At 27.5% G+C, this 24,086-nt stretch overlaps 1 protein-coding gene across 1 annotated transcript in view; it reads left to right on the top strand.

Moving 5' to 3' along the window:
* The window catches only part of LOC101239069 (BAR/IMD domain-containing adapter protein 2-like 1), a 60,294-nt gene extending 50,235 nt beyond the window's left edge, over positions 1–10,059 (top strand). Inside the window, exons 16-17 of the mRNA XM_065803692.1 lie at positions 6,298–6,435; positions 9,813–10,059. Of these exons, the coding sequence (XP_065659764.1) occupies positions 6,298–6,435; positions 9,813–9,925 (251 nt within the window). The 3' untranslated portion in view covers positions 9,926–10,059. The remainder of the gene's footprint in view (positions 1–6,297; positions 6,436–9,812) is intronic.
* The last annotated feature ends 14,027 nt before the right edge of the window (positions 10,060–24,086 follow it).

Raw genomic sequence — 24,086 nt, 5'->3', positions numbered from 1 at the left:
CAAAAAATTTAGTTATTTAATAAAAATAAACAATGAAGGTAACAGCTAATCAATAAAGGTAATAGCAAATAGTTTAAAGGTAACAAATAGTTAAATTTTAAATGCTAGTAAAAAACTACACTTAATTGCTGTATAAGCAATTAAGTGTATTTTTTAAATAAAAAATTAAAAAGTAAAATAAATAAAAAAGTCAAAAATTTGTTTAAAAATTCTTCAAAAAAAAAAATTTTTTTTTAAAATGTAGTCTGAACTTTGAATAAGTTCAACTAGCTTTATTTTTTGATTTCATTTCATTTTCAATATTTTTTTTTTTTGGTTTCATTTCTTTAAATGATTTTTTGTGTTTAAATGTTTTTGCGTTTAAATGTTATTAAAGTACTGCTTACAGTAAACTTTAGTTTACTATAAGCAGTACTTTTATAACTTAGGAGTGACTTAGAGAGACCTGGAGAAGATAAAAGTAACTTCTTTCAACTACCCTAAGTCAGGCCAGGTTCAGGATTATAATGATCAACCTGCTGCTTGCATCATGTAACCCAGTACTACCTGCCCCATGCCCTGCTGCCTTGTAGGGTTTGTTTTTTTTAGGCAAAGGCTAGGAAAAACAAACTCTGACTTTCAAATCCCCATGCCTCCGCATTCTTGGTTAAGTTAAGGCTAGAGATGGTGTCTATAAAAAATACTTATCTTCGACAAATGTTAACTGCATTCAGCTAAAATTCTCTTGGGCTTCTTGGGTCGAGGCCTCATTAGGAGCCCTAAGTTATGACTTTAGGTTAATTAGCAGGACTGGTTTTAGATGCCGTACTCTATCTATGAATGAGTCAAGTTCTCTTTAATCTTAATTCATGCCCAAAGAAACCCAAATTATTAAACATAAAAAACCATTCCAACCACCTAACTGTTTCAATACATTTTTTCACAAATATTCGTGATCATCAAAGTAGCATTTTATAAGTTGAATCTTACCTCTTGCAAAACTCACCAGACTTGCTTGCTCTTGGTGAAACTAATTTAAATTTGGCTGTTCTTTCTTCAGATCTTAATATTGATGGGTACTTTTCTTTGATTTGCAAAGACTCCAATAGTCACATAATTGGCTTGGGGGTATACTTAAACATCAATTCACCTATTTGTCAAGAAATCAGGTATGAATCTTTTGACTCTTTTTTTATATGTTTCCGCTAAGCATCTCTTAACTTTATCACCTTTCTCTTTGTTCTTTATCGTTCTCCTTTTCTAAAACTGCACTCTTTTAGATATAATTTCTGATCAAATTGACCATGCCATTTCTCTTTAACTCTCTGCCAATTACATTATGAGCATTAAAGTCACCAATAACAATATTGTTGTTATTGGTGACTTTAATGCTCATCACACTAAATAGGTTTTAACACCACTGACCCTTCTGGGATTGAAGTCGATAACTTCTGCATTTCTCAATCTCTTACTCAAACTAGTAAACTGTGACTCGTTTCCTAGACAACCCTAATCATTTACCTTCACCCCTTAATCCCCCATATCTCATTGTAATCATTTTCTTCATGTTTTTCAAAAACACAATTCTCTTGAGAGAAAACACCGATTTGCTATTACAAGAAATTGATGTAAAAAGTAGCTGTCTGATGCTAAGTTCCATTTTTCTCAGCTCACTAAATCTTGTATCTTATCTCAAAAGTTAGGCTTTAGAGACTTTTAAAAAATCTTCAACTGCATCATTAACAAATGTAAGTCTAACATTCTTTCCCTCATTCATGGGACTGATCTTATTACATCTCCTAAAGATAAGGCAGAAGTATTTGCAAAGAGCTTTGCTTCTAATTCAACTCTTGTATCTTAAGGCCATACTCTTCTTTCCATTCCAATAAAACAGGTTAACCCATTGTTAAACATTCAAATCACTCCAGCTTCCATTTTTAAAGTCAATTAACACTCCAGCTTCCATTTCTAAACTTAATTAAACTCCTCTATGGCTTTTAGTCCAAACAACATTTCTGTCATAGTCTTTTAAAATTGTTCTTCAGAACTCTTTTCAATTCTCCCAAAAACTATTTAATAAGTGCTTGAGTGAGTCTTAATTGCCTGCCTGCTGGAAAATGGCATCTGTGGTTCCAATTTTCAAAAACCTCTGAGAATGTTTTGACCCCTCCAACTATCATCCAATCAGTCTTCTATTTGTTATTAGCAAGGTCTTTGAGTCTTAGATCAACAAATTTCTAACATTCTATCTTGAGTCAAATAATTTACTATCAGAAAATCAATACGGTTTTTGGTCCTTAGGTTCACATCCTTACTAATCTCACTAAGTCTTCGTCTGTACGTTTGATTTGTTATCGTTCACTACTGATCTTATATGGAAACCATATATTCAATCGGTTGCTAAGTTAGCATCTACTAAAGTTACTTCTCTTTCTTGTGCTTGCTATTTTCTTACTTCTGATTCCGTTCTCTACCTCTACAAATCTCTTATTCACCCTTGTATGGATTACTTTTGTCATATTTGGGCTGATTCTTCTAATGATGCTCTTTCTTCTAGGCAAGATCCAATAAATGCATAGCAAATGTAGTTGGGTTCACTTTATTTGCCAAACTTGGGCCTCTCTCCCATCATTGTAAAATTGCATCTCTTTCTCGTTTCTACAAATACTATATGGTTGTTGCTCAAAGGAGCATTACGATTTATGCTGACATTGAGTTTATGCTTATTATCCAAATTATGCTTACATTGATTTGATCAAACTTTACAATATTACGTGAAAAAATTTTACTCAATATTTGAAAATGATCCTAAATGGCAGAAATATATATATATATATATATATATATATATATATATATATATATATATATATATATATATATATATATATATATGCTCTGTTCTTTTAGAACATTGAGCACTCTATTTGTAAAATACACTAACATAATTTATAATTTATATATATATATATATATATATATATATATAAGTCTATAAATAGTAGACATAATCGCTATTCACTATTGACTAGTATAGTAACTTTTTCATTGTTTGACTAGTTGATGCCAAAACATCAATGATTGCGTTGTTATTGATTCTTGTAAGAAGGTCTTTTTCACAAGACATTAGCATGAATGATTTGAGTGGCTCATCAAATTTCTTAATCTGTTCAAAATATATTCAATTTTGAGATAGACCTTTCACAAGCAACTTGTGATGAGGATAATGTCAACACAAATTTGTAAACCAGAAACAAATTTAAATATGCAAATTGAACTTCTTAAAAACTAAGTAACAACAAACAATACGTTTTTTTGCAAGATTTGCATTTATTTCTGTGGCTGTCATTGTTTTCTACTGCTGTTTTCTACTGTTTCAAATTCTACAGATTTAGATTGTTGGATTTTGTCTTAGACAGAGTTAGATACTTCCGTGTCAAATAGCAAATTTTACTTATCTTCAAGAGTTGTTTTAAAACATTTTCTTGCAAAGTACAATAATTCTGTTTGAAGCTGGTCTTTTGTTACACAAGCATCAAATTTTCTGAGCAACCCACTGAGGTGCTGAGTGGTGCTGCAATGCGTGCAGCACCTCAGTGGTGCTCCCACTGAGCAACCCACTGAGGTGCTGCAATGCATTAGGAGTATTTTTTTGAAAATTTCTGCAAAATTTCTTGAATCTAAACAAAATAAATAGTAAATACCATTGCTCAGATAATCTCAGTTTTAAACTACTGATTATATAATCCATGACAACGTTGTGAACATTGACACAAAATTTATCTTTTGCATTTTCAACTAGTTGGTTGGCTCTAATTCTTTTCTCTTTCAAACCAGTCTGAACTTCAAACCCATATTTTTGTAGTTCCATTCCAGTTGTTTGCCAATGTTCAGATAATGGCGTTGTGTTCCAAATACTTTAAAAAACAATTGTGCTGCCAAAATAAATTCAAAAAATGGTTAAGGAACCCTAAAAGAACTTTTGTACCGTAATGGACATCATTATTGAATTTGGTTGATGTAGAAATATCATGAAATATTTGTAACATGTCAATGTACAAATAATCAATAACTTACGTTTCTTAATCGAAGGTTTTGATAAAAAAATTTTCAAATATCTTAGTAAGAGCTTTATCTTTCGCCCACCAACGGGTTTCACCGATTACAAATATATATTTTAATTTGCTAAATTTAAGCCAAACATTGAAGTGTAAGTATGATTCCAGTAAAAATACTGCACATGTGTTTAAACACCAAATAAGGTAACAACTTTAACCACTTTTTTAGTAACGTCACCCATTTTTAAATTTAAGACATGCATATAATATCATACATGAATCTGACCCGGGTAGATTGTATTTAACCATATATTGAATCGATTGTATTGACCTTACATATTGGAGGCTCCATTGGTTGCATTGCCAATACATTCTTAAACATCGGATCACAATAGAACATCATTTTTGACAGAAATTTGACCAAGTTGCCACGACCTTTTCTGTTGCTTAATGAACCATGCAAGAACTCAATTTTTCTAATCACCTCTTGGATATGTGCTTTCAACAACGGATCAAATTTGCCAACAAGCAAAAGAATATCCAATATACTCTCATGATCTACACTGTCATCAAGCAATGTGAACCCAGACTCTTTTGCACCTCTGTAGCTAAATCCACGCTTATCAAAACCTTTTAAAGTTTCTATAATTCTTTCTAAAATTAAACCTTTCTTTTTAACCTCTTCATCATGTCGGCGCGTATAAATACTTATATCTTTGGCATTGATTTTTAAAACATGATTCTGTGCAGGCTGTATGGATTGCACTGCTTTTATGTTCTGATATTCTTTGATAAATATGCTTGGAATTTATAAAGTTATATCCACTAAAGAACGTTAATTGATCTGAGGCTTTGCTAAATGCCAGACAAAATGAAAAAAACAATTTTTGTGTATTTTCTTTACTTTGATTACTGTTCGATTTATATCGCATTGATTACTGTTCGATTTATATAGAATGTCAGAGTTAGGGTAAGAGGTTGCAATTTACTTTTAGTTTCATTTTAGTTTACTGTTTATTATAATAATCAACAGATAATAAACCTAACTAAAAATATGATTTTTTTATGTCAACTGGCCTACTGGGAATCTCCCAGTATCCCAGGAGATTCCCAGTGGCATACAACTTAGAATTTTTTAAGTCTTCTGTCAACCGTTTCAATGCTCTTTAAATCGTTTTTTTCTTTCTATAACTTCCTAACTTTGGTAGTGATTTAACTTTCTATAACTTATTAGTGGTTGCTTGCAGCTTTGTTGGGAGTGAATCATAATTATGGAGTTTTGGTATTATGGTGGTTGTGTTGTAGTGTTATGCAGATTTTTACAATAAGTGACTTTCTTGACAATGTAATAAAAATATATTCTAGAAAGGACCCAAAAAATAATTACATTTTGAGTTTTCATGTTTAAGAGTTTAAAAAGCTGTCATGGAAATTTTTAGTAAAGTAGTAAAAATAGAAACTATCAAATTTGATTTTAAAGTAAGATTTACTTATTTCCATAGACTTTCATACTTTTCAGCATCATTGAGTCATCACAAATCACAAATCAATGGCAAATTAAGATAATTTAAACTGCGTCTTTTTTTTTTCTTTCAAAAAACCGTTGTTTTTTTTATATATTTAAAAATACAAATAAATATAAAGAAATAGTAACAAAAAAAGTTCAATTTTGCATGACTGTTTTGCTTAGTTGAACAAATATAAATAAAGAGACATCTAACATAAATATAGAGACATAACTATAGAGTAAGTTGCACAATTAGCATGATTAAATATAATATTTAATGGAGTAAAACAAACAGTTAGTTGCAAGATTTTTGAAAATATATTTTTTCAAATTTTTTGTTGAACAGAACTTATTGCTAATTCTGTATTTTTTCAAGCATATTGACTTTTTGCATGTGGACCATTTATTATTTTCTTTATTCAACTCTAAAAAAAAAAGAATTTTCAGAATTTATGCATACTTCTGTTGAACTTTTTCTACAAAACCACAATTTAACAGTGCATATTTACAAAACCACAGTTTAACAGTGCATATTTTGAGAATTTTTATTCTCCTCTTTTATTCCGAAAACTTAAAAAGCTGATTAAGTTATATCATATGATAGAAATAATTGGTACAAATCAGAAAATTAATTTTTCTTTTTCAATAGAAATTTGGGAGGGGGAGGGTAAAGTTGTTTATATAAAATACAAAAAATACAAAGTTTACATTAAAGTGACTAATTTAATATCCAATTTATGTTTTGTTTTTAAGAAAATCCAAGAACTCAATCAACCAGTGGCTCGCCAAGAATTCGTTCAGCAAACTCCATGCCACATATGGTTCATGAAATTGAGAATTCAAAAAATGAAAAACTGGATGTAGCAGCAAGCAAACAAAGGACCTCTCTTCGTATGTTTAATTTTAATTGTTTTAAATTATATAGAAGTTGTTTACAAGGTTTGTCTTTTTTTAGGTTTTTCAGATTGTTAGTTTAATATCAAATCATTTTTCACTACATAAAACCACCATTCACCACAACAAATCACTGTTCACCATATCAAATTACCCTTCACCTCATCAAATCACCTGAATTTTTGGAAATTATTATCATGAGTCTTTATATTATTATATAATTAGTGTAAGTTTATAAGTGACCTGACCTGGTTTCCAAAATGATACAGTTTTCATGACATTTAAAAACTTTTCCTTTTTTTTTTTTGTTTCCCTTTATTAAATGAGAAATAACTTTAGCAAAAATATAAAACACAAAAAATTTATAATACTTTTTTGATGCACAATTCAAAAAATGATGCTGAAATATGATAGGAACATGCTTTAAGATCATGAAAACAGCTCATTTATATAACCCAAGTTTTGAGTCCAATATACAAAATACCCCTGCGTGAAAATTATTTTTTTGCTTTTAATATTTTTACTTACTTAATAATTATACTTTTCACAAAAAAACTAGAAAAATTATAGAAGAACTATGTAATTTCAAAAAAACTAGAAAAATTATAGAAGAACTATGTAATTTTAAAAAATTACTTTTTTTAATAAATTACTAAAAAAAACGTGTAAATAGAATTCTGATCAAGTATTAAATTAGGTTTAAAAACATTTTAAAAAAAAAGAAGTTATTATATTTTAGAAAGACCCACGTAATTATGTGTGACAGTTAAAAAATCCTAACAACTGAAAAACACATTCTTGTTTTTATATAACAATATTTATATAAAAACTGATCTTGTGTGTGATATTGATGTTGTTAATGTGTGACCAAGTGTAATATTGATGTGTTTTTTTTTTTCACAAGTATATAGTTTAGAATAAGTTCAGTTGAAAAATAAATAATTTATTTGTATAATTTTATTTGAATAAAGTAAACAATATCTACCAGTACAAACAAAACACCTACCAGTACAAAACAAAACATCTACGAGTACAAAACAAAACATCTGCCAGTACAAAACAAAACATCTACCAGTACAAAACAAAACATCTACCAGTACAAACAAAAAATCTACCAACACAAAAAAAAACATCTACCTGTACGAAACATTACTAAAAAAGGAATCTAAAAATGAAAAAATTATTTCTACTTAAAAAACTTTTTTTCCTAAATTATATTTCCAATATAAATTAGGAAAGAAGAATTTTTACTCATTTGTTAGAAGAAATGCTTTCTGTCCGTTCATATCAAGTAATTTATCTTATTTAGATGTGTTCTATTCACTTAATGACATTAAAAGCATGTGAAATAAAAATTTTTTTAAACTTTAAATAGCGTAGAAAAAACGATTATATATTTATGCTGTAATATTGAATTATCAAGCTTATAAATATTGTGTGAAAAACATTCTACAAAATATTTGAAAATGGCAAAAAGCTTGTTATGATCAATTCAATGAACACACTAAGTAAAATTTAAATATTTTATTGTACATAATAGAATATTTTATTGTTTATATAAAAACTGTAAAATTTGAATATTTTATTATTATATATAGCTTTTTAATTAAAATTTTAAAAAACATAACAAAATAAAGTTTTATACAAATATACAAACTTTTTTTAAATTTAAATTTTTAGAAATTTGACTTTTTGTTTTATAGTTATTTTGAGAAAATCTTGTTCAGGTGAACTAGGTAACAACACAGAAAATCAACAAAGATCTTTAAGATTTTAACATATCTTCTCTAAAATCACATTAAAAATCTTTAAAACGCTCAGAAAGGTTCAACTCGCCAATGAAACAGTAAAAAATGTAACTAGAAAAATTGAAAGTCAATCTTCCCTCAGAAAAAATTTGAAAATGAAAAAATGTGCAATAAAACAAGTAGCATCTAGCATAAGTACGAATTGGCACTTATGCCGATTCGTACTTATGCTAGTTCGCACTTATGCCAGTTTTTGCAATGCTTCCCACTTATGCCAGTTTGCAGTTATACAAGTTCGCGCTTACACCAGTTCGCACTTACGCCAGTTCGCACTTACGCCATTCGCACTTATGAAATTCACGCTTATTCAGTCGTCCCCAAAGTTGTACACAAATTTGGATATATCAAGCATTATTATTATTAGTGTCTGCAGAAAAATTATGTTTTCGCTGAAACTCCAAATAATATTTTTAACATTCGTTAGAGATATTCTATAAAGACGAGAAAGGTATACAGAAACGACCTTACACATAATGTAACTTTTTTGTAAAGAGGTTACATCAAAAAATATCTCAACCTGTCCAAAATGTTTACTAGTTATTATGCAGGATAGTACAAAAATTATACAAAAATGTCAACTAAAGAGTGAGTTTGCCCTTAAAGCTGAATGAAACCATTTTGCCAAGTACCACAGAAAATCACCAAGCGACAGGATTGGCGGCACTGTAAAAAAGTTGACAGTGCAAAAAAGTTTGAAAAAACCATATTGAAACGAAATACTCACATCAGAAGCCATGTATAAATATATTGAACAATTTATCTGTTTTACAAGCTCAGTCTAGTTCCGTTGAAATGTTTAAAAAAGCTAAAATAAAAAAATCACAAACAAATAGGCAATACTATTGTAAAATATCACAACTGAAGTCAAAACAAATTATATCTTTGATACCTTAAAAAATCTTGTATATTTATCTATCAACATTTTATATATTTTTAAATGATTTTTTGAATTAAAATTATCTTATTTTTATTGTATTTAGAAATATTTTTAGTAATATGTCTTTATATTTTTTTGAGATATTGGACCCCAAATTTTGGTTAAAAATTAGTTTTTCTCATAATTTAAGCATTTTCCAATTATATTATAAGGTTGTTAGTGCATTTTTTGAAATCTACATAAAAAACCATTAGAAATTTTTATTTTAATATTTTTGCCATTGTAATTTCATATTTTATTATAGAAAACGTTTTTTTCAAATGTCATGAAAACTGCGTTATTTTGGGAAACTATTAAAGTTGCATCTTTTAAAATGTTTTTTCTTCTTATTGTCGTAAAAGTGTTTTTTCTATTTTGCAAATACTATTGCGGAGGCTGTCCTAATGATCTGGTATTTCTTCCCTGACTATAGATAAAAAACACTATCAAAAGATACCAGATGACACGTAATATTGTAGTTATGCATAAATAGGTATTTTTACACATGCATGCATATTTACAATATAGTGTGCTTATTGTTTTTAATTAGAAATTATTAATTTAAATCAATAGTTTTTAATGCATGTCAATTGTTTTTTAATTTTGAGTTGCAGTTTTTTTAATTTTGTTGTTAACATTTTTCTTTTTAGAGCAATCTTTTGATGATTCTTTTGATGACGAAGAAATGGATGCAAATTTTAATATGCCGCCTCCACCTCCTCCTCCGATTTTTTCGGAAAGTGAACTTGCAGTTTTAAATTAAATAGTAGAGATGTCAAATAGGTTGTATTGCGTTAACCACAAACGACACTATAGTAGATAAAAAGAATAGACAATAGTAGATAAAAATTTTTTTGTTCAACTGCTGTTTATTTAAATCGTATCCTAACTCTTAACAATTCTATTTTATTATTAGAAATGATTAGATATTCTGTAATATTATTAGTAAGAATCTAATATGCATTTTTTTACAATCTTAAAGAAACTTTACAGCCTCATAATGTTAATAATATATAGATCTTTGTTCGTTTATATATATATATATATATATATATATATATATATATATATATATATATATATATTGAATTTTTAAATTAAAAGGTATTATAAGCGTATTTTTATGAATTTCTTTGATGTTCTTTAATGCTCTTGTAAATAAATTTTATGACAAGTAATTAACACTAATGATATGAGTTTCGTTGAATTTTTATCTTCGTTATTTTTAGTTGGTTTGCTCGAAAGTTTTATTATTTTTCGAACTTGAAGGAGTTATTTTTATATAGAAATTTCACTGGGCAATATTTTTAGGGTTTGATAAAGTTTTTATTTTTTACAGATCAATTTTTATAGGCTTCTTGTCTGTTTGTTTGTTTGTTTTTTGTAATTATTAATACTTTTATGTTTTTAAAATGAAATTTTTCAAAGTTTTATGATTTTACGATCATTTAAGCATTTTTTTTTTTTTTTTTTTTTTTGAAGTTCTTTGCATAAATTTTATTGAACATTTAAAAATGGTTTCATTAGTATTTGTAATTTTTTGTAAAAACTAAATCTCGAAGATAAATTAGTTTATTTTTTTATCATGAAGTATTAGCTTGCTTAGCCGTTCAACTTTAAAGTTACAGTAATATAATTTTTAGCCAACTTTCGTTTCCAGGTTTCTCCATGTACGCTTTAAAACTTTATCGTGTGTTTTTCTTTCTTTGTTTCAAATATGATGTAAACCACAATGTTAATAGTAAAAAAGACTATTTCACGGCTGTTTTATGGCAGTGGATTCCACCTGAATTTGGATGCTTTAAAAGCATCCAAGTTCAGGTGGAATCCACTGTATTCAATATGTTTCTCAGCCTTACAATGATGTCCAAACTAACTCCTGTTATTCCAGAGAAAGATTCTGCTGCAAGAAATGCCCTCCTTGCAGTAGAGACCGGGACTGGTATATTTTTAGAATCAATTTTATATCCTAAGTGTAGAATGAATTCAAAAATTCGTATTCGTACAAAATATATATATATATTTTTCGTGCAAAACATTTTTTTTTTTTTTTTTGCGTAAAGCTTTCGTCGAGATAAGACGCTCCTTTTCTTTTAAAAAAAAAAATGGCTAAAAGTTTAACAATCACGCAAGTGAAAGAGCTATTAGAAGCCTATGAAAATACTTTATTAAAAATCTTTGGAGAGAAAATTGACGAACTGGAAGGAAAAATAGAGCAATTAAAAAACGAAAATATATCACTAAAAAATGAAATTGCTTTAATAAACAACGGGATGAGTTTTCAAAACGAACTATACGAAAAACTAAAAAATCATATCAAAGAAAATGAATAAAAAATTTCAAGCGAACTTTTTATCGACAAAATTGCTGAATTAGAAGATCGTAGCAGAAGAAACAACTTGAGGTTCGAAGGTTTTGAAAAAAAAACGATTGAAAAAAGAAAAATACTCTTTGCAAAAGCCAAAGAATTAAGATCCTCAGGTAAGTATGCAAAAGTAGTCTATAACAAACTGATAACACGCGATTAATAATAACAATAAAAAAAGAAATTCTTTAAACCTGTGCACATGAAAAAATAATTATAAAAATGAATGACTTTCAATCGCTAACCTATAATTTTTACGAAAAATACATTGTATCAGATGAAAACGCAGACCCAGATGTAAATTTTTTTAGTGATATGTACACAGACAGTTTATATCATTACCCCAGCACCATTAAAGAATTTCTTTTTAAAAATATAAATGATATAAACAGTGAAAAAATCAGAATCCTCCACATTAATATAAGGAGTTTAAGCAAAAATAATGAAAACCTTCGGCATTTTCTAGAAGAAACTGAAAAAATTTTTAATATTATATGTGTTACAGAAACTTGATGCTCTACTTACGAACTTGAAAATAATTCTAATTTTCATATTAAGAATTTTGAATTAGTCTCATTAGAAAGACAAACAAATAAACGCGGTGGAGGAGTTCTGATATAGGGGAAAGGCGCCTATGATGGCATACTTAACTTTGAAGCTTCATTATTCAGTATCCTGAAAACCAAAAATAAAAGTTTTGATATGGATACATTCCTTGTTACATCTAGAACAATAATTACCTTGGGAGTTTTCATCAGTTTTATTTTTTTTATAAGTTATTCTTATTGTAAAAAAAAGCACAAGTATGCCATCATAGGCAACCACTGCTCCTATGATGGCATAGGAGAGGATGGGGCTAGTTAGGATCGAGGGTAACTTAATGATTTCATTTAACCTTAGAGTCTTCCCTCAGAAAAGCTAGAAATTACTCGAAACCATCCTAATTTACCATTTCATGCTACACACACGCATTGTAAAATTTTGCGCATGCGCATAGGATATATTGCGTTTTACGTATTTTTTGGACCAAAAAAAATTTTGGAGCATCGCTTTCTTTTAACTTTACTTAAAAATAAGTTTTTCTTATAAAAAAAAAAGTTTTTCCCAACTCGTCAATATTTCAACACCCCCAACTCGTCAGTATGCCATCATGGGTAAAAGTCATCATTTTCATCAAAACAAGCTGTGTTTGCTTTGTTCAAAAAATAAAATTAAAGTAACTATTCCACTAAATGCACAAAACTTGAATATAAAATGCATGAAAATTTCATTTCTGCACAGTTAATAGTAAAATCACAATATTAAATATATGAAGGAAATAAAACTACAACAGCACATCCCCAAATCGATTTTTGTTGATTATAAAAACAATACTTGTGCACAAGGGACGTTTTTTCACTAAAACTAATGTAAAGTCAGTATAGTCATGTAGGTCTAACCATTTTTTTACCAAAACCAAATTTAATGGAAATATGACCGGTATGCCATCATAGGCGCCTTTCCCCTACGTTAAAGAAAACATTTCGTATAAAGTTAGAAGCGATTCGAACGTATCTGACGAAGATAAAGAGATCGCAACAATTGAATTAATTATTAACAAAGGAAAAAACATACTTATAAGCAGCTGCTACAGGCCACCTGACGGCGCGTGCGAAAATTTTAGCTCTTATTTGCAACGTAATATAGTTCACGCTGGTAACAACGAAAGAAAAAAAAACTTTATAATTGGGGATTTTAATATGGACTGTTTTATTTATAACGACAACAAAAAAGTGAGAAGTTTCTATGATGAAATTTTTTTAGCAAGCGCAGTTCCCCTAATCAATCATCCAACTAGAGTAACTAAGAATTCTGCTACCCTCATTGACGATATTTTTACTACAGACATCTTTAATAACTCCATTCAAAGAGGTATCATAAAAACTGATTTATCGGACCACTTCCCTATTTTCCTAACCTTTAACACAACATTATCTAATAAAATTAAACAAAATTGAACTGTAAAAAAACGTATTTACAACGACAAAAAAATAAATGATTTTAAACATCAACTATCATTACTTCATTGGGGGCATATCAACTTTAATGAAGATGCAAGTACTATTTATAATAAATTCTTCGAAACATTCTACTTATACTCATTTACTCTATTACTAATTTTTCACATACTGGAAAGTTCGCGTCATATACTGTCATAAAACCTTTAACAGTCCTTGGATTACAAAGGCTTAAAAAAATCTTCAAAAATAAAGCAAAAGTTGTATATAAAATATTTAAAGACTAAATCTTCCGCAAATGAAAAAATATATAAAAATTATAAAAATTTATTTGAAAAAATTCGAAAAAATCTAAAAAAAAAATATTTATCTAATCTGATCAATAAATTTAAAAACAACTCAACGCGCACCTGGCAAATAATAAAAGAAATAACAAGAAAAACAAATATTAACAACTATCGCCCAATTTCGGTTCTATTAAATTTTTCAAAATTATTAGAAAGAATAATATATAATAGAATATTTAAATATTTTGACCAAAATAATATACTATATACCAAACAGTTTGGCTTTAAAAAAAATATTTCAACTGAGCACGCAATTATTCAATTTGTTAGTGAAATCTCAGAATCTTTTGAAAAAAAAACAATATACCCTTGGAGTCTTTATTGATCTTTCGAAGGCTTTCGATACCGTTGACCATAAAATATTGCTTAAAAAGCTCGAATACTATGGAATTAATAACAATATGCTAAAATGGTTTCATAGTTACTTATCAAATAGAAAGCAATTTGTTACCTATAATGATGGCCTTCAAAGTGACTATATTGAAATAACCTGTGGTGTTCCACAAGGTTCTATTCTAGGTCCTCTTATGTTTTTAATTTATATTAATAATTTAAGTAAAGCAGCTAATCTTCGGAGTATTATGTTTGCTGATGATACGAATTTGTTCTTATCAAACAGTAATATTAATGAGCTGTTTTCTGATATGAATAAAGAGCTTAAATGCGTATCTGAGTGGTTTAAATGTAACAAATTAACCTTAAACCTTGATAAAACAAAATACATCCTGTTTCACCCTATATCTAAAAAACGTTTTTTTACCAACAACCATGCCAAAAATTCTTATTGATGAACTTGAAATAAAAAGGGAAACTTTTACTAGTTTTCTTGGCATTTATCTTGATGAGAATGTTACATGGAAACCGCATATTGACTACATTTGCACTAAAGTTTCTAAAAATATAGGAGTCCTCTATAAGTCAAGAAATTATTTAAACAAAACCATTTTAATCTAACTCTGTTACTCATTTATACATAGTTATATTAACTATGCAAATATTGCTTGGGGAAGTACAAGCAAAAGTAAGTTGCGTACTCTTTATCATCGTCAGAAACATGCAATACGCTTAGTTTGTTTTGAAAATCGATTTACGCATTCAAGGTTTTTATTTAAAAATATAAAAGTACTTAATATTTATGAAGTGAATGTATATAAAATATTATGTTTAATGTTTCAATGTAAAATCAATCCGTCATTACACACTTTTAAAGACTTTATTACCTTAAAAACAAAAACTAAGTATACACTACGAAATGATAACTCACTCTATGAACCCTTTTGTCGAACAAAATTCAATCAATTCTGTATAGCTTATCGTGCACCAAATCTCTGGAACAAAATCATTTTACCTAATTTTGATTTAAAAAGAAATTAAAAGAATTCATTCTTTTTAATGACAATATTTTGATACACTTTTAAAAATAAGAAATTTATATAAATACGCTCTTTTGTTTTGTATTTTTTCATTTTTATTTGTTTATATTTATTAATAGCTTAAGTTATATTTTATTATAACGATTTATGGTTCTGGCGACAAGATCATTAGATCTTCTATCAGATACCAAGTTTTTATTTAAACTTTCTTTTTGTTATTTTATTTTTAATCTTAATGATGTGGTGATTATATTCTCTATTATAATTTATTAAAAGTATAAAAACTCCAATATTTGTAAATGTAAAACTTTATATTAAAGAAAAGAGTACAATTTATACATACAAAATGTATGTATGTATGTATGTATGTATGTGTGTGTGTATGTATGTATGTATGTATGTATGTATGTATGTATGTATGTATGTGTGTATGTATGTATGTATGTATGTATGTATGTATGTATGTATGTATGTATGTATGTATGTATGTATGTATGTATGTATGTATGTATGTATGTATGTATGTATGTATGTATGTATGTATGTATTTTTGTTTGTTTGTATGTATGTATGTATGTATGTATGTATGTATGTATGTATGTATGTATGTATGTATGTATGTATGTATGTATGTATGTATGTATGTATGTATGTATGTGTGTATGTATGTATGTATGTATGTATGTATGTGTGTATGTATGTATGTATGTATGTATGTATGTGTATATATATATGTATGTGTGTAAGTGTGTGTATATATATATGTGTTTACATGCAAACAATAAAAAAAAAGTTTATCAGAACTGAACACATTTGTCAAAACAGCAATTTCTTAGTATCTACGTCTTTATTAAGAAGAAGAAGAAGAAGAAAGAAGAAAAAATGAAGTGTTATTTTATTAAAACTGAAAAACGAACATTACGATGAAAAGAGAAAAGATTAATAATTTCTTAAAAAACTGAAGATTTGGATGTTTAACAACTAAAAATAATTGTGAATTTGTACAAAATTATAATCGGATATAAAAACTCGAAAAACAAATTTCTAGGTAAAGACACACGAGTTCTGCAAGTAAACATTTTCACCACAAACAAGTTATAAAGATAAAAATGTAAGCTATGTAAACTATATTATGGAAATATAATAAATAAAAACTAAAAAAAAATATATATATATAACGGTAATTGGAGGTTGGAAACATGAAGAACCCAAATAACGGCTCCCTCAACCCTTCAGGAGGGGGGACAGTACTTTAAATATAACTATTTTGAAAAACTAAAAACGATTTTCAACTTTATTGATAGAATTCAAATTCATAAAAAAATCTTTTGGCGTTCAGAAGTAATGACCACGTAAAGTTTACAACCCCCATTTTGGGGAATATACATTTTACACGGTTTTTTTTTTTTTTTTTTTACTTAACCCCATAAATCTATTTCGAGCAATTTAGGAATTTTTGTAAAAAATAAAAGCAGTTTAGCAAACAAATTAATTATAATAAATAAATTGATTATATTAAATAAATTAATTATATTGAATAAATTAATTATATTAAATAAATTAATTATATTAAATAAATTAATTATATTAAATAAATTAATTATATTAAATAAATTAATTATATTAAATAAATTAAAACAGTAATGGCTAAACTGCTTTTAATTTCTACAGTTGCAAAAAAAAAAAAATATTACTTACATGCACATACCATTCTGAGTGAGAGGTAATATCATTAATCATTAATAAACTTTGTAATATGGATTTTGGTAATAAACTTTTTTTTTTAATTTATCTTTATTTTATATTTGAGTTTAACTTTATTTAAAAAAAGCATTTAAAATCAAGCATAGTACATATCCATAAATAACAAGTACTGTTAAGATTCCTTTTTAAATAGATCAAAAGAGGTTATCTTTTTATTAGCTGTATCTCAGAATGTTTTCCATACCCAATTGATATCAGGAAAATCAAATCTGGCCATTTTAGTCTCCAGGAGTGGTTATGATCGCACAGGTAGGTGTGATCATGGGTTGTTAAGACATTTTCGTGATTTTTATTTATTTTATGGACTTAATTTCTTTGATACTGTGAATATACACAAATAACATTCAATAAAATTGCACTTTATTAACATTTTTTTATGTATAAGAATCTAGGTAATGACACATCATATATTAGTACAACAAGAGCCTCTTGACCTCCTAAGACCTATGTTAAATAAACAACAGTTCAAACAACTATATTATTCATTTATCCGCTGCCATTTAAATTATGCAAATATTGTATGAGGGAAGCGCGCACAAAACTAAACTTAAAGTTAACCATGTAAAAATGACATTCTTGTTATTTTTAACATTACCGGTTCTTTTATCGTTTTTAAAACATTTGTTACACTTTTTAATTGCGTTATTATTATATTTTTTATTTTAAGGTCTCTATTAGTTATACAAGGGCGGCTGCAGCGCAGTGGTTAGAGCGCTTGCTTTAGAAGCAGGAGATCGAGGTTCGAAACGGACTCTTGACGTATTTTCGCGTCACGGTAAGAAAGGAGACTTAAACTTCCTAGTTAAATGCACTTCCGCCGTGTTTTGTGACAAGACCGTTAGGTCTTCTTGGGGCACCCAAATAACAAAATTAAAAAAAAAAAATTGAAACATGTATTATTTATAAGAATATTTACACATTTTGTGCTGAATAGAAACTTTGGAAATAAACTTAAATTGCTTTACCAGCATCAGAAACATGCAGCTCACTTAATTAATTTTTAAATTTTAATGCAGCTCGCTTAATTAATATTAAAAATTCAAAATAAACCTCTGAGTGAAAAAAAGCCTTAAATGTATACGAACTAAATGTTTATAATATTTCATGTTTAAATTTAAAAATCTTTTATCTCCTAATATATTTATAAACTTTTATTACCTAAAACCCATAAACAAATACTATCTTTGAAATGGAAAAATCTTTAAGATTTTGCCGAACTAAATTTGAACAGCTATTTATTTCTTATCATGGTTCTTTTGTAGGGGATAAATAGTTTTGCTTAATTTTGATCTATCTTTGAAAAGTACTTTAACTTCTTTCAAACTGAAGTTAAAGTTATCTTTTCAATAGAAAATATTTTTTTCTTGTTTTTAGTTCTTTTACTTCATATATTTTAAATAAAATCATTAGATAATATATACAGTTATTATCAGGAGTAAAAGTTAAAAATATACTTTGGTCTACTTTTTATTGTTTATATACATGTGTACGTTTATAAAGGGTTATTCCTACTTTATTTATTGTTCTTTTACTTTTTGGTTTTTAATTTATATGTTGGTTTACTCTTGTATAAAATTCTGATGAGAAGATCCTCTTGATCTTTCTTCAGATACATGGATTATGTATCTTATAACTGTGTAAAAGTTTATGAATTCTTTGTTTATCTTATCTTTGTTAAATGCTTATTTAAGGTTCTGACTACAAGACCTCGCAATCTTCTTTCAGATAACTTGTTTATATTTGTTATACTTTCTTTCAAAGTAAATATATTATTATTTAATTTTTTTTTTAGGTAATTTTTTATACAGAGGCCTCCGATTATTCGTAAATATTCCGTTACAAAAAAACCCAGGGATAAAATGTTTCAAAACCCAGAGAACTTCCAGCAATTTTTTCTGGCAAACTTCCAGTAAACTTGTTCCAAACCCAGTGAACTTTCAATGATCTTTTTCAGCGAACTTCCAGTGAAAGTTGTGCCGAAACCCAATGAACTTCCATTAAATTTTTCTAGCAAACTTTCATGTTTACATATAAAAATGGAAGTTTAGTATACTAAACTGAATTTTTATTCATTTTAGTATGCTGAACTAAAATAATTTTTACGCCTTTGTCACGGTTGAGAAGTATAGGATTGTGTTTTATTTCTTGGTACGTTGAGGCGTAGTTAATTTAGAATGATTCTTTCACTTAACGTTCTTTATACTCTGATTTAATTGCTAAAATTTAGGAATGTGACTAATCAAACAAACCATCACATTCTCGAACATGTTTGATTGCCCCAGGTGCATCCCATTTACCTTTTAAATAATTTTTTTGATGTTTAATGCATTTCGTTAGAACTCTTTTTTGTTTGTTTGTTTTTCTAATGTATGCCGTCACAAGAACATGTGAGTTTTTGACCCGAGGACTTTTATTGGGAACTAATTTGTTATTGCATAAGATATTTTTTAACGTAGGTGGTGTAGTAAAAATTATTCTGACGTTTTAGAGTTTCATTTTTTCTCTAAGTTTTGTACCTATTCTAGAGAGCCATGGTTGTATATTTAACTGTTTCTGTTTAGTTTTCATTTATATTAAAAAAGTTGTTTCCTTTCTGAATGTAGCTCCTTGCCTTTGTTTCGAGTTTTGATCTATTGTATCCATTTTCTGCAAACATATTTACTAAGAATTTATTTAAATGTTATTAAATGTATTTCATCATTAGGATTTTTGTATAATAAATTTTTATTTTCACAAGATACAAAACCTTCAAAAATACCCGCAACTATTTTAGGATTAATTTTTGATGTTGGTTTTATTTGTATATTAATGATAGCTGACTTTCACTGGATTTTGAAGTCATATTATGATTTAAAAGGTTTGGTTACAGTTCCAAGAAGTTTAACTCTTTGCTGTTTGCTGATGTATATTTTATTATTGGATCTTGTTTGTCTAATAATAATTTTAATATTTTTTATATTTTTTATATTTTATACCTGAAAAGGTGTTTTGTAATTATTGAGAATCATAAACTTTTTAGTTGATGCAACTAAACTACTACTACTACTACTACTACTACTACTACTACTACTACTACTACTACTACTACTACTACTACTACTACTACTACTACTACTACTACTACTACTACTACTACTACTACTACTACTATATATATATATGTACATATATAGGGAAGATCGGGGATAGATGGCAGTAGGTGTAAGATAATATCTTGAGCCTTTCATTAGAAAGTGTCTAAAATTTCATTTAACTTCCATTTCATATTTCACTGTAGTATTGTTAGGATTCATGCATGCGCATTAGAGATATTGGGATTTGTATAAATTTTGGATAAAAACGTAACTTTGGAATATTGCCTCCTTTTTACTTTAAGAAAAAAAATTTTTTGTAAAGATTCCAGACTCAACTTTTTTAATAGTTGCTGTTTTTCAGGATCATTAGTTTATTGTGAAAGGGCTTTTTAGGTAAGCTCGCCAGATTTTAACTGAGCTAGATGAGCTAGAAAGTGGGATACTATTTTGGCTTATTATACGAAGAATTATATGCTACCAGATTATCTTTAAAAAGGTAAAACCATTACAGTAGCATACTACGTATTTTTAATTTTTAATTTTTTTGTTATTAAGGTACTCCCAAAAATCCTAACGGTCTTATCACAGAGCACCGCGGAAAAGTATTTAACTAGAAAGTTCATATATATATATATATATATATATATATTTATATATATATATGTATATATATATATATATATATATATATATATATATATATACATATATATATATATATATATATATATATATATATATATATATATATATATATATATATATATATATATATATATATATATATATATATATACATATAAAATAATTTTTTTATTGTATTATACCAATGCATTATTATTTTCACACCATGTTTAAGCAACCGTGGTCTGTTTAAACCAGCAGGATACCTTTTTTTTAAGAGTAACTTTCAACAACAAAATTCTAAACAAATGCAATTCTAAACAGTGTAATGAGTTCTTTTGTTGAACTTGACAATGGCTGAGTAATGACAGTAATTAACAAATTTGTTTAAAAACGTATTGCCAGTGTTTTGCTATTCCAAAAGTGGAATGTAATGAAAATCGATAAAAAATATACTAAACAGAGCTTATTATTGGTTGCAAGAACAAAGGGCTTTTTTAACAGCTAAAAAAGGATAACTTCTATTATTTTGGACTAAACCAATATCATCTACTTATAAACCCATACCCCTGAATGTGCCCATTTGAATGTGCCCATCAAAATCATTCCGGATTTTGCAGTCGGGTGGACAAGGAAACTGTATTTTTAATGATAAATCAGAACCAGGAAATAGTATTACCCATTCAACAACATCAAAAATTGCAACGGCCAAGCTGCAATTATAGACACAGATTGGAATTCTAAATACTAATTTGGTTGGCTTGAAAGAGAGACTAAAACATGGAATACTTTATGAAAAAAATGCAGAATGGAAATGAAACAAAAAGATAAAAGCTTATCTTTCTAAATGGTTTAGAGCAAACAAATTATCTCTAAATGTAATAAAAACAAAATATACTTTTTTCCATCGCTATCATGAAAGAGACAAAATTCCATTAAAACTTCCAAATCTTTGTATTAACAATTATGAAATAAAAAGAGAGGTATCATTAAAATTTCTAGGCGTACTCCTGGACGAAAATGTAACTTGGAGATGTCAGATAAAATATATTGAAGGTAAAATATCAAGGAACATCGGCATGCTATATAGGGCAAAACCATTTTTAAATCTAAGTTGTTTAAAACTCTTATATTTCTCCTTTATTCATTCCTATCTTAACTACGCTAGCATTGCATGGTGTAGTACCAATAAAAATAAATTGAAAAAACTCTTTAATATGCAAAAACATGCTATCAGAATTATATCTAATAAAAGCCGCTATACACCCTCTCGACCCTTATTTATTAACTTAAATATACTAAATATCTACCAAATAAATATTTATCATCTCCTAATTTTTATGTTCAAAATTAATAAAAGTATCATTCCAAAAATATTTAACCCGTTATTCAAAATAAAGGAAAACAAATATCTAACTAGATATTCAAATAACAGATATATACAGCCCAAAAGTTATTATGCAGCAACTGATTTTTTAATTTCAATAAGAGGACCAAAGGCATGGAATAAAATACTTTCAACTGAACTTAAAACTCTAACAATGCTTAATGAGTTTAAGACAAAACTAAGACAGCTGTTAATAAAGAATGATTTACCACAAAACTATTTCTGAAATTACATTATGATTTATCTATCAAATACATGAAAAGTATATTAATCTTAGAAAAAGACTGAGTTAAATTTATTTATATCCTAATATATATATTTTTATTGTTTTTGTTTTTTGCTAAGCCTATAGCGCTTCTAGCTAATAGATGTTTTATTTATTATTTTACCACTTTTGTACATCTGTTTATTTTTTAAACTTAACGAAGTTTCTTATTTTAAAATTAAACTTTATATTTACGGAATTTATAAAGGGGCTTGGTGATAAGACATATTAGTCTTCTTCTCACCCCTGCTATATTTATATTTTGTTAGTAAATTACGGAATGTATATTTTAAAACGGTAAAAAAAAAAAAAAAAAAAAAAAAAAATTTTGGACAGCAGTTGAAGAAGAACCAGAAAAGATCACAATAAGTAAGAGAGTTAAAGAAAAGAAGATATGCAGACTTCCCAGATAGTTTACTTACTTGAAATACCATTAGTTGTTTAGGTTCAATCATTTCTATTATAGGAGTAGTTTTAAGAGTCAGGAAGGAAAACCAATTTCCTGTATCTATCTGGATTCTAGATTAAAGATCAAAAATCAAAAAATTCTTTCATATAATTTTTATTCTTACTATTAAATCTATGAAAGTGCGTTTTACAGACTTTGGAACAACCATGTCTCTGTTTCAGTTCTTATTTGAATTTCTAAATATTTTAGACATAAGTGAAGATAAGGAGTAGTTTGATTTATTTATGTAGTTTTTGATGCTTTTTATTCAGAAGAAAAATTAATTTCTTGAAATAACTTAAACATCAAAAAAACAAATACTTTAGAGTGATCATTAAATTGTCCTCCTAGCCACCATACTTTTAATAAACTACCCTTTATAAACCACTCAACCCATTAAAAATAGTGAATAAAAAAAACTCTTCGGTTTTCTTCTCCTCTAAAAGAGGATCAATCTTTTGCTTGTTCTTAACAGTCAAAAAGTGATTGATCTTTTGTTAAGACTGGAGTATATAGAGTTAAAACTGGAGTATATAGAGTTAACACTAGATTATATATGGAGTAGAGACCTACTCAAATCGTCATAAACAATAAGAGCACAATGATAAAAATGCAATTACTGAAAAACCCAACTAATCTAGCCTATCATTTTCATTTTATTGACAAATTGATTCGCTATTTTATTTGGTTTGGCTTGGCTTATGCATTGTGTGAAAATATCAGCATTTTCTAAGGTATGAACTGTTAAAACGCATAAAATTGTTAAAAAATGGTTGAAAAGCTTTTATAAATATACCAAAATAAGAAAAATATAAAAATTTAAATAAGATAACTAAAATAATTGACAAATAAAAAGTTTAGAGGGAAATAAGAGATAAGATTATTACAGATGATGAGACAAATAAGAGATAGGATTATTACAGATGATAAGACAAATAAGAGATAGGATTATTACAGATGATGAGACAAATAAGAGATAGGATTATTACAGATGATGAGACAAATAAGAGGTAAGATTATTACAGATGATGAGACAAATAAGAGATAAGATTATTACAGATGATGAGACAAATAAGAGATAAGCTTATTACAGATGATGAGAAAAATAAGAGATAAGATTATTACAGATGATGAGACAAATAAGAGATAAGATTATTACAGATGATGAGACAAATAAGAGATAAGATTATTACAGATGATAAGACAAATAAGAGATAGGATTATTACAGATGATGAGACAAATAAGAGATAGGATTATTACAGATGATGAGACAAATAAG

The sequence above is a fragment of the Hydra vulgaris genome, chromosome 08, assembly GCF_038396675.1.
Source record: "Hydra vulgaris chromosome 08, alternate assembly HydraT2T_AEP".
Classification (NCBI taxonomy): Eukaryota; Metazoa; Cnidaria; class Hydrozoa; order Anthoathecata; family Hydridae; genus Hydra; species Hydra vulgaris.
This window is presented reverse-complemented; position numbering and strand designations above follow the sequence as displayed.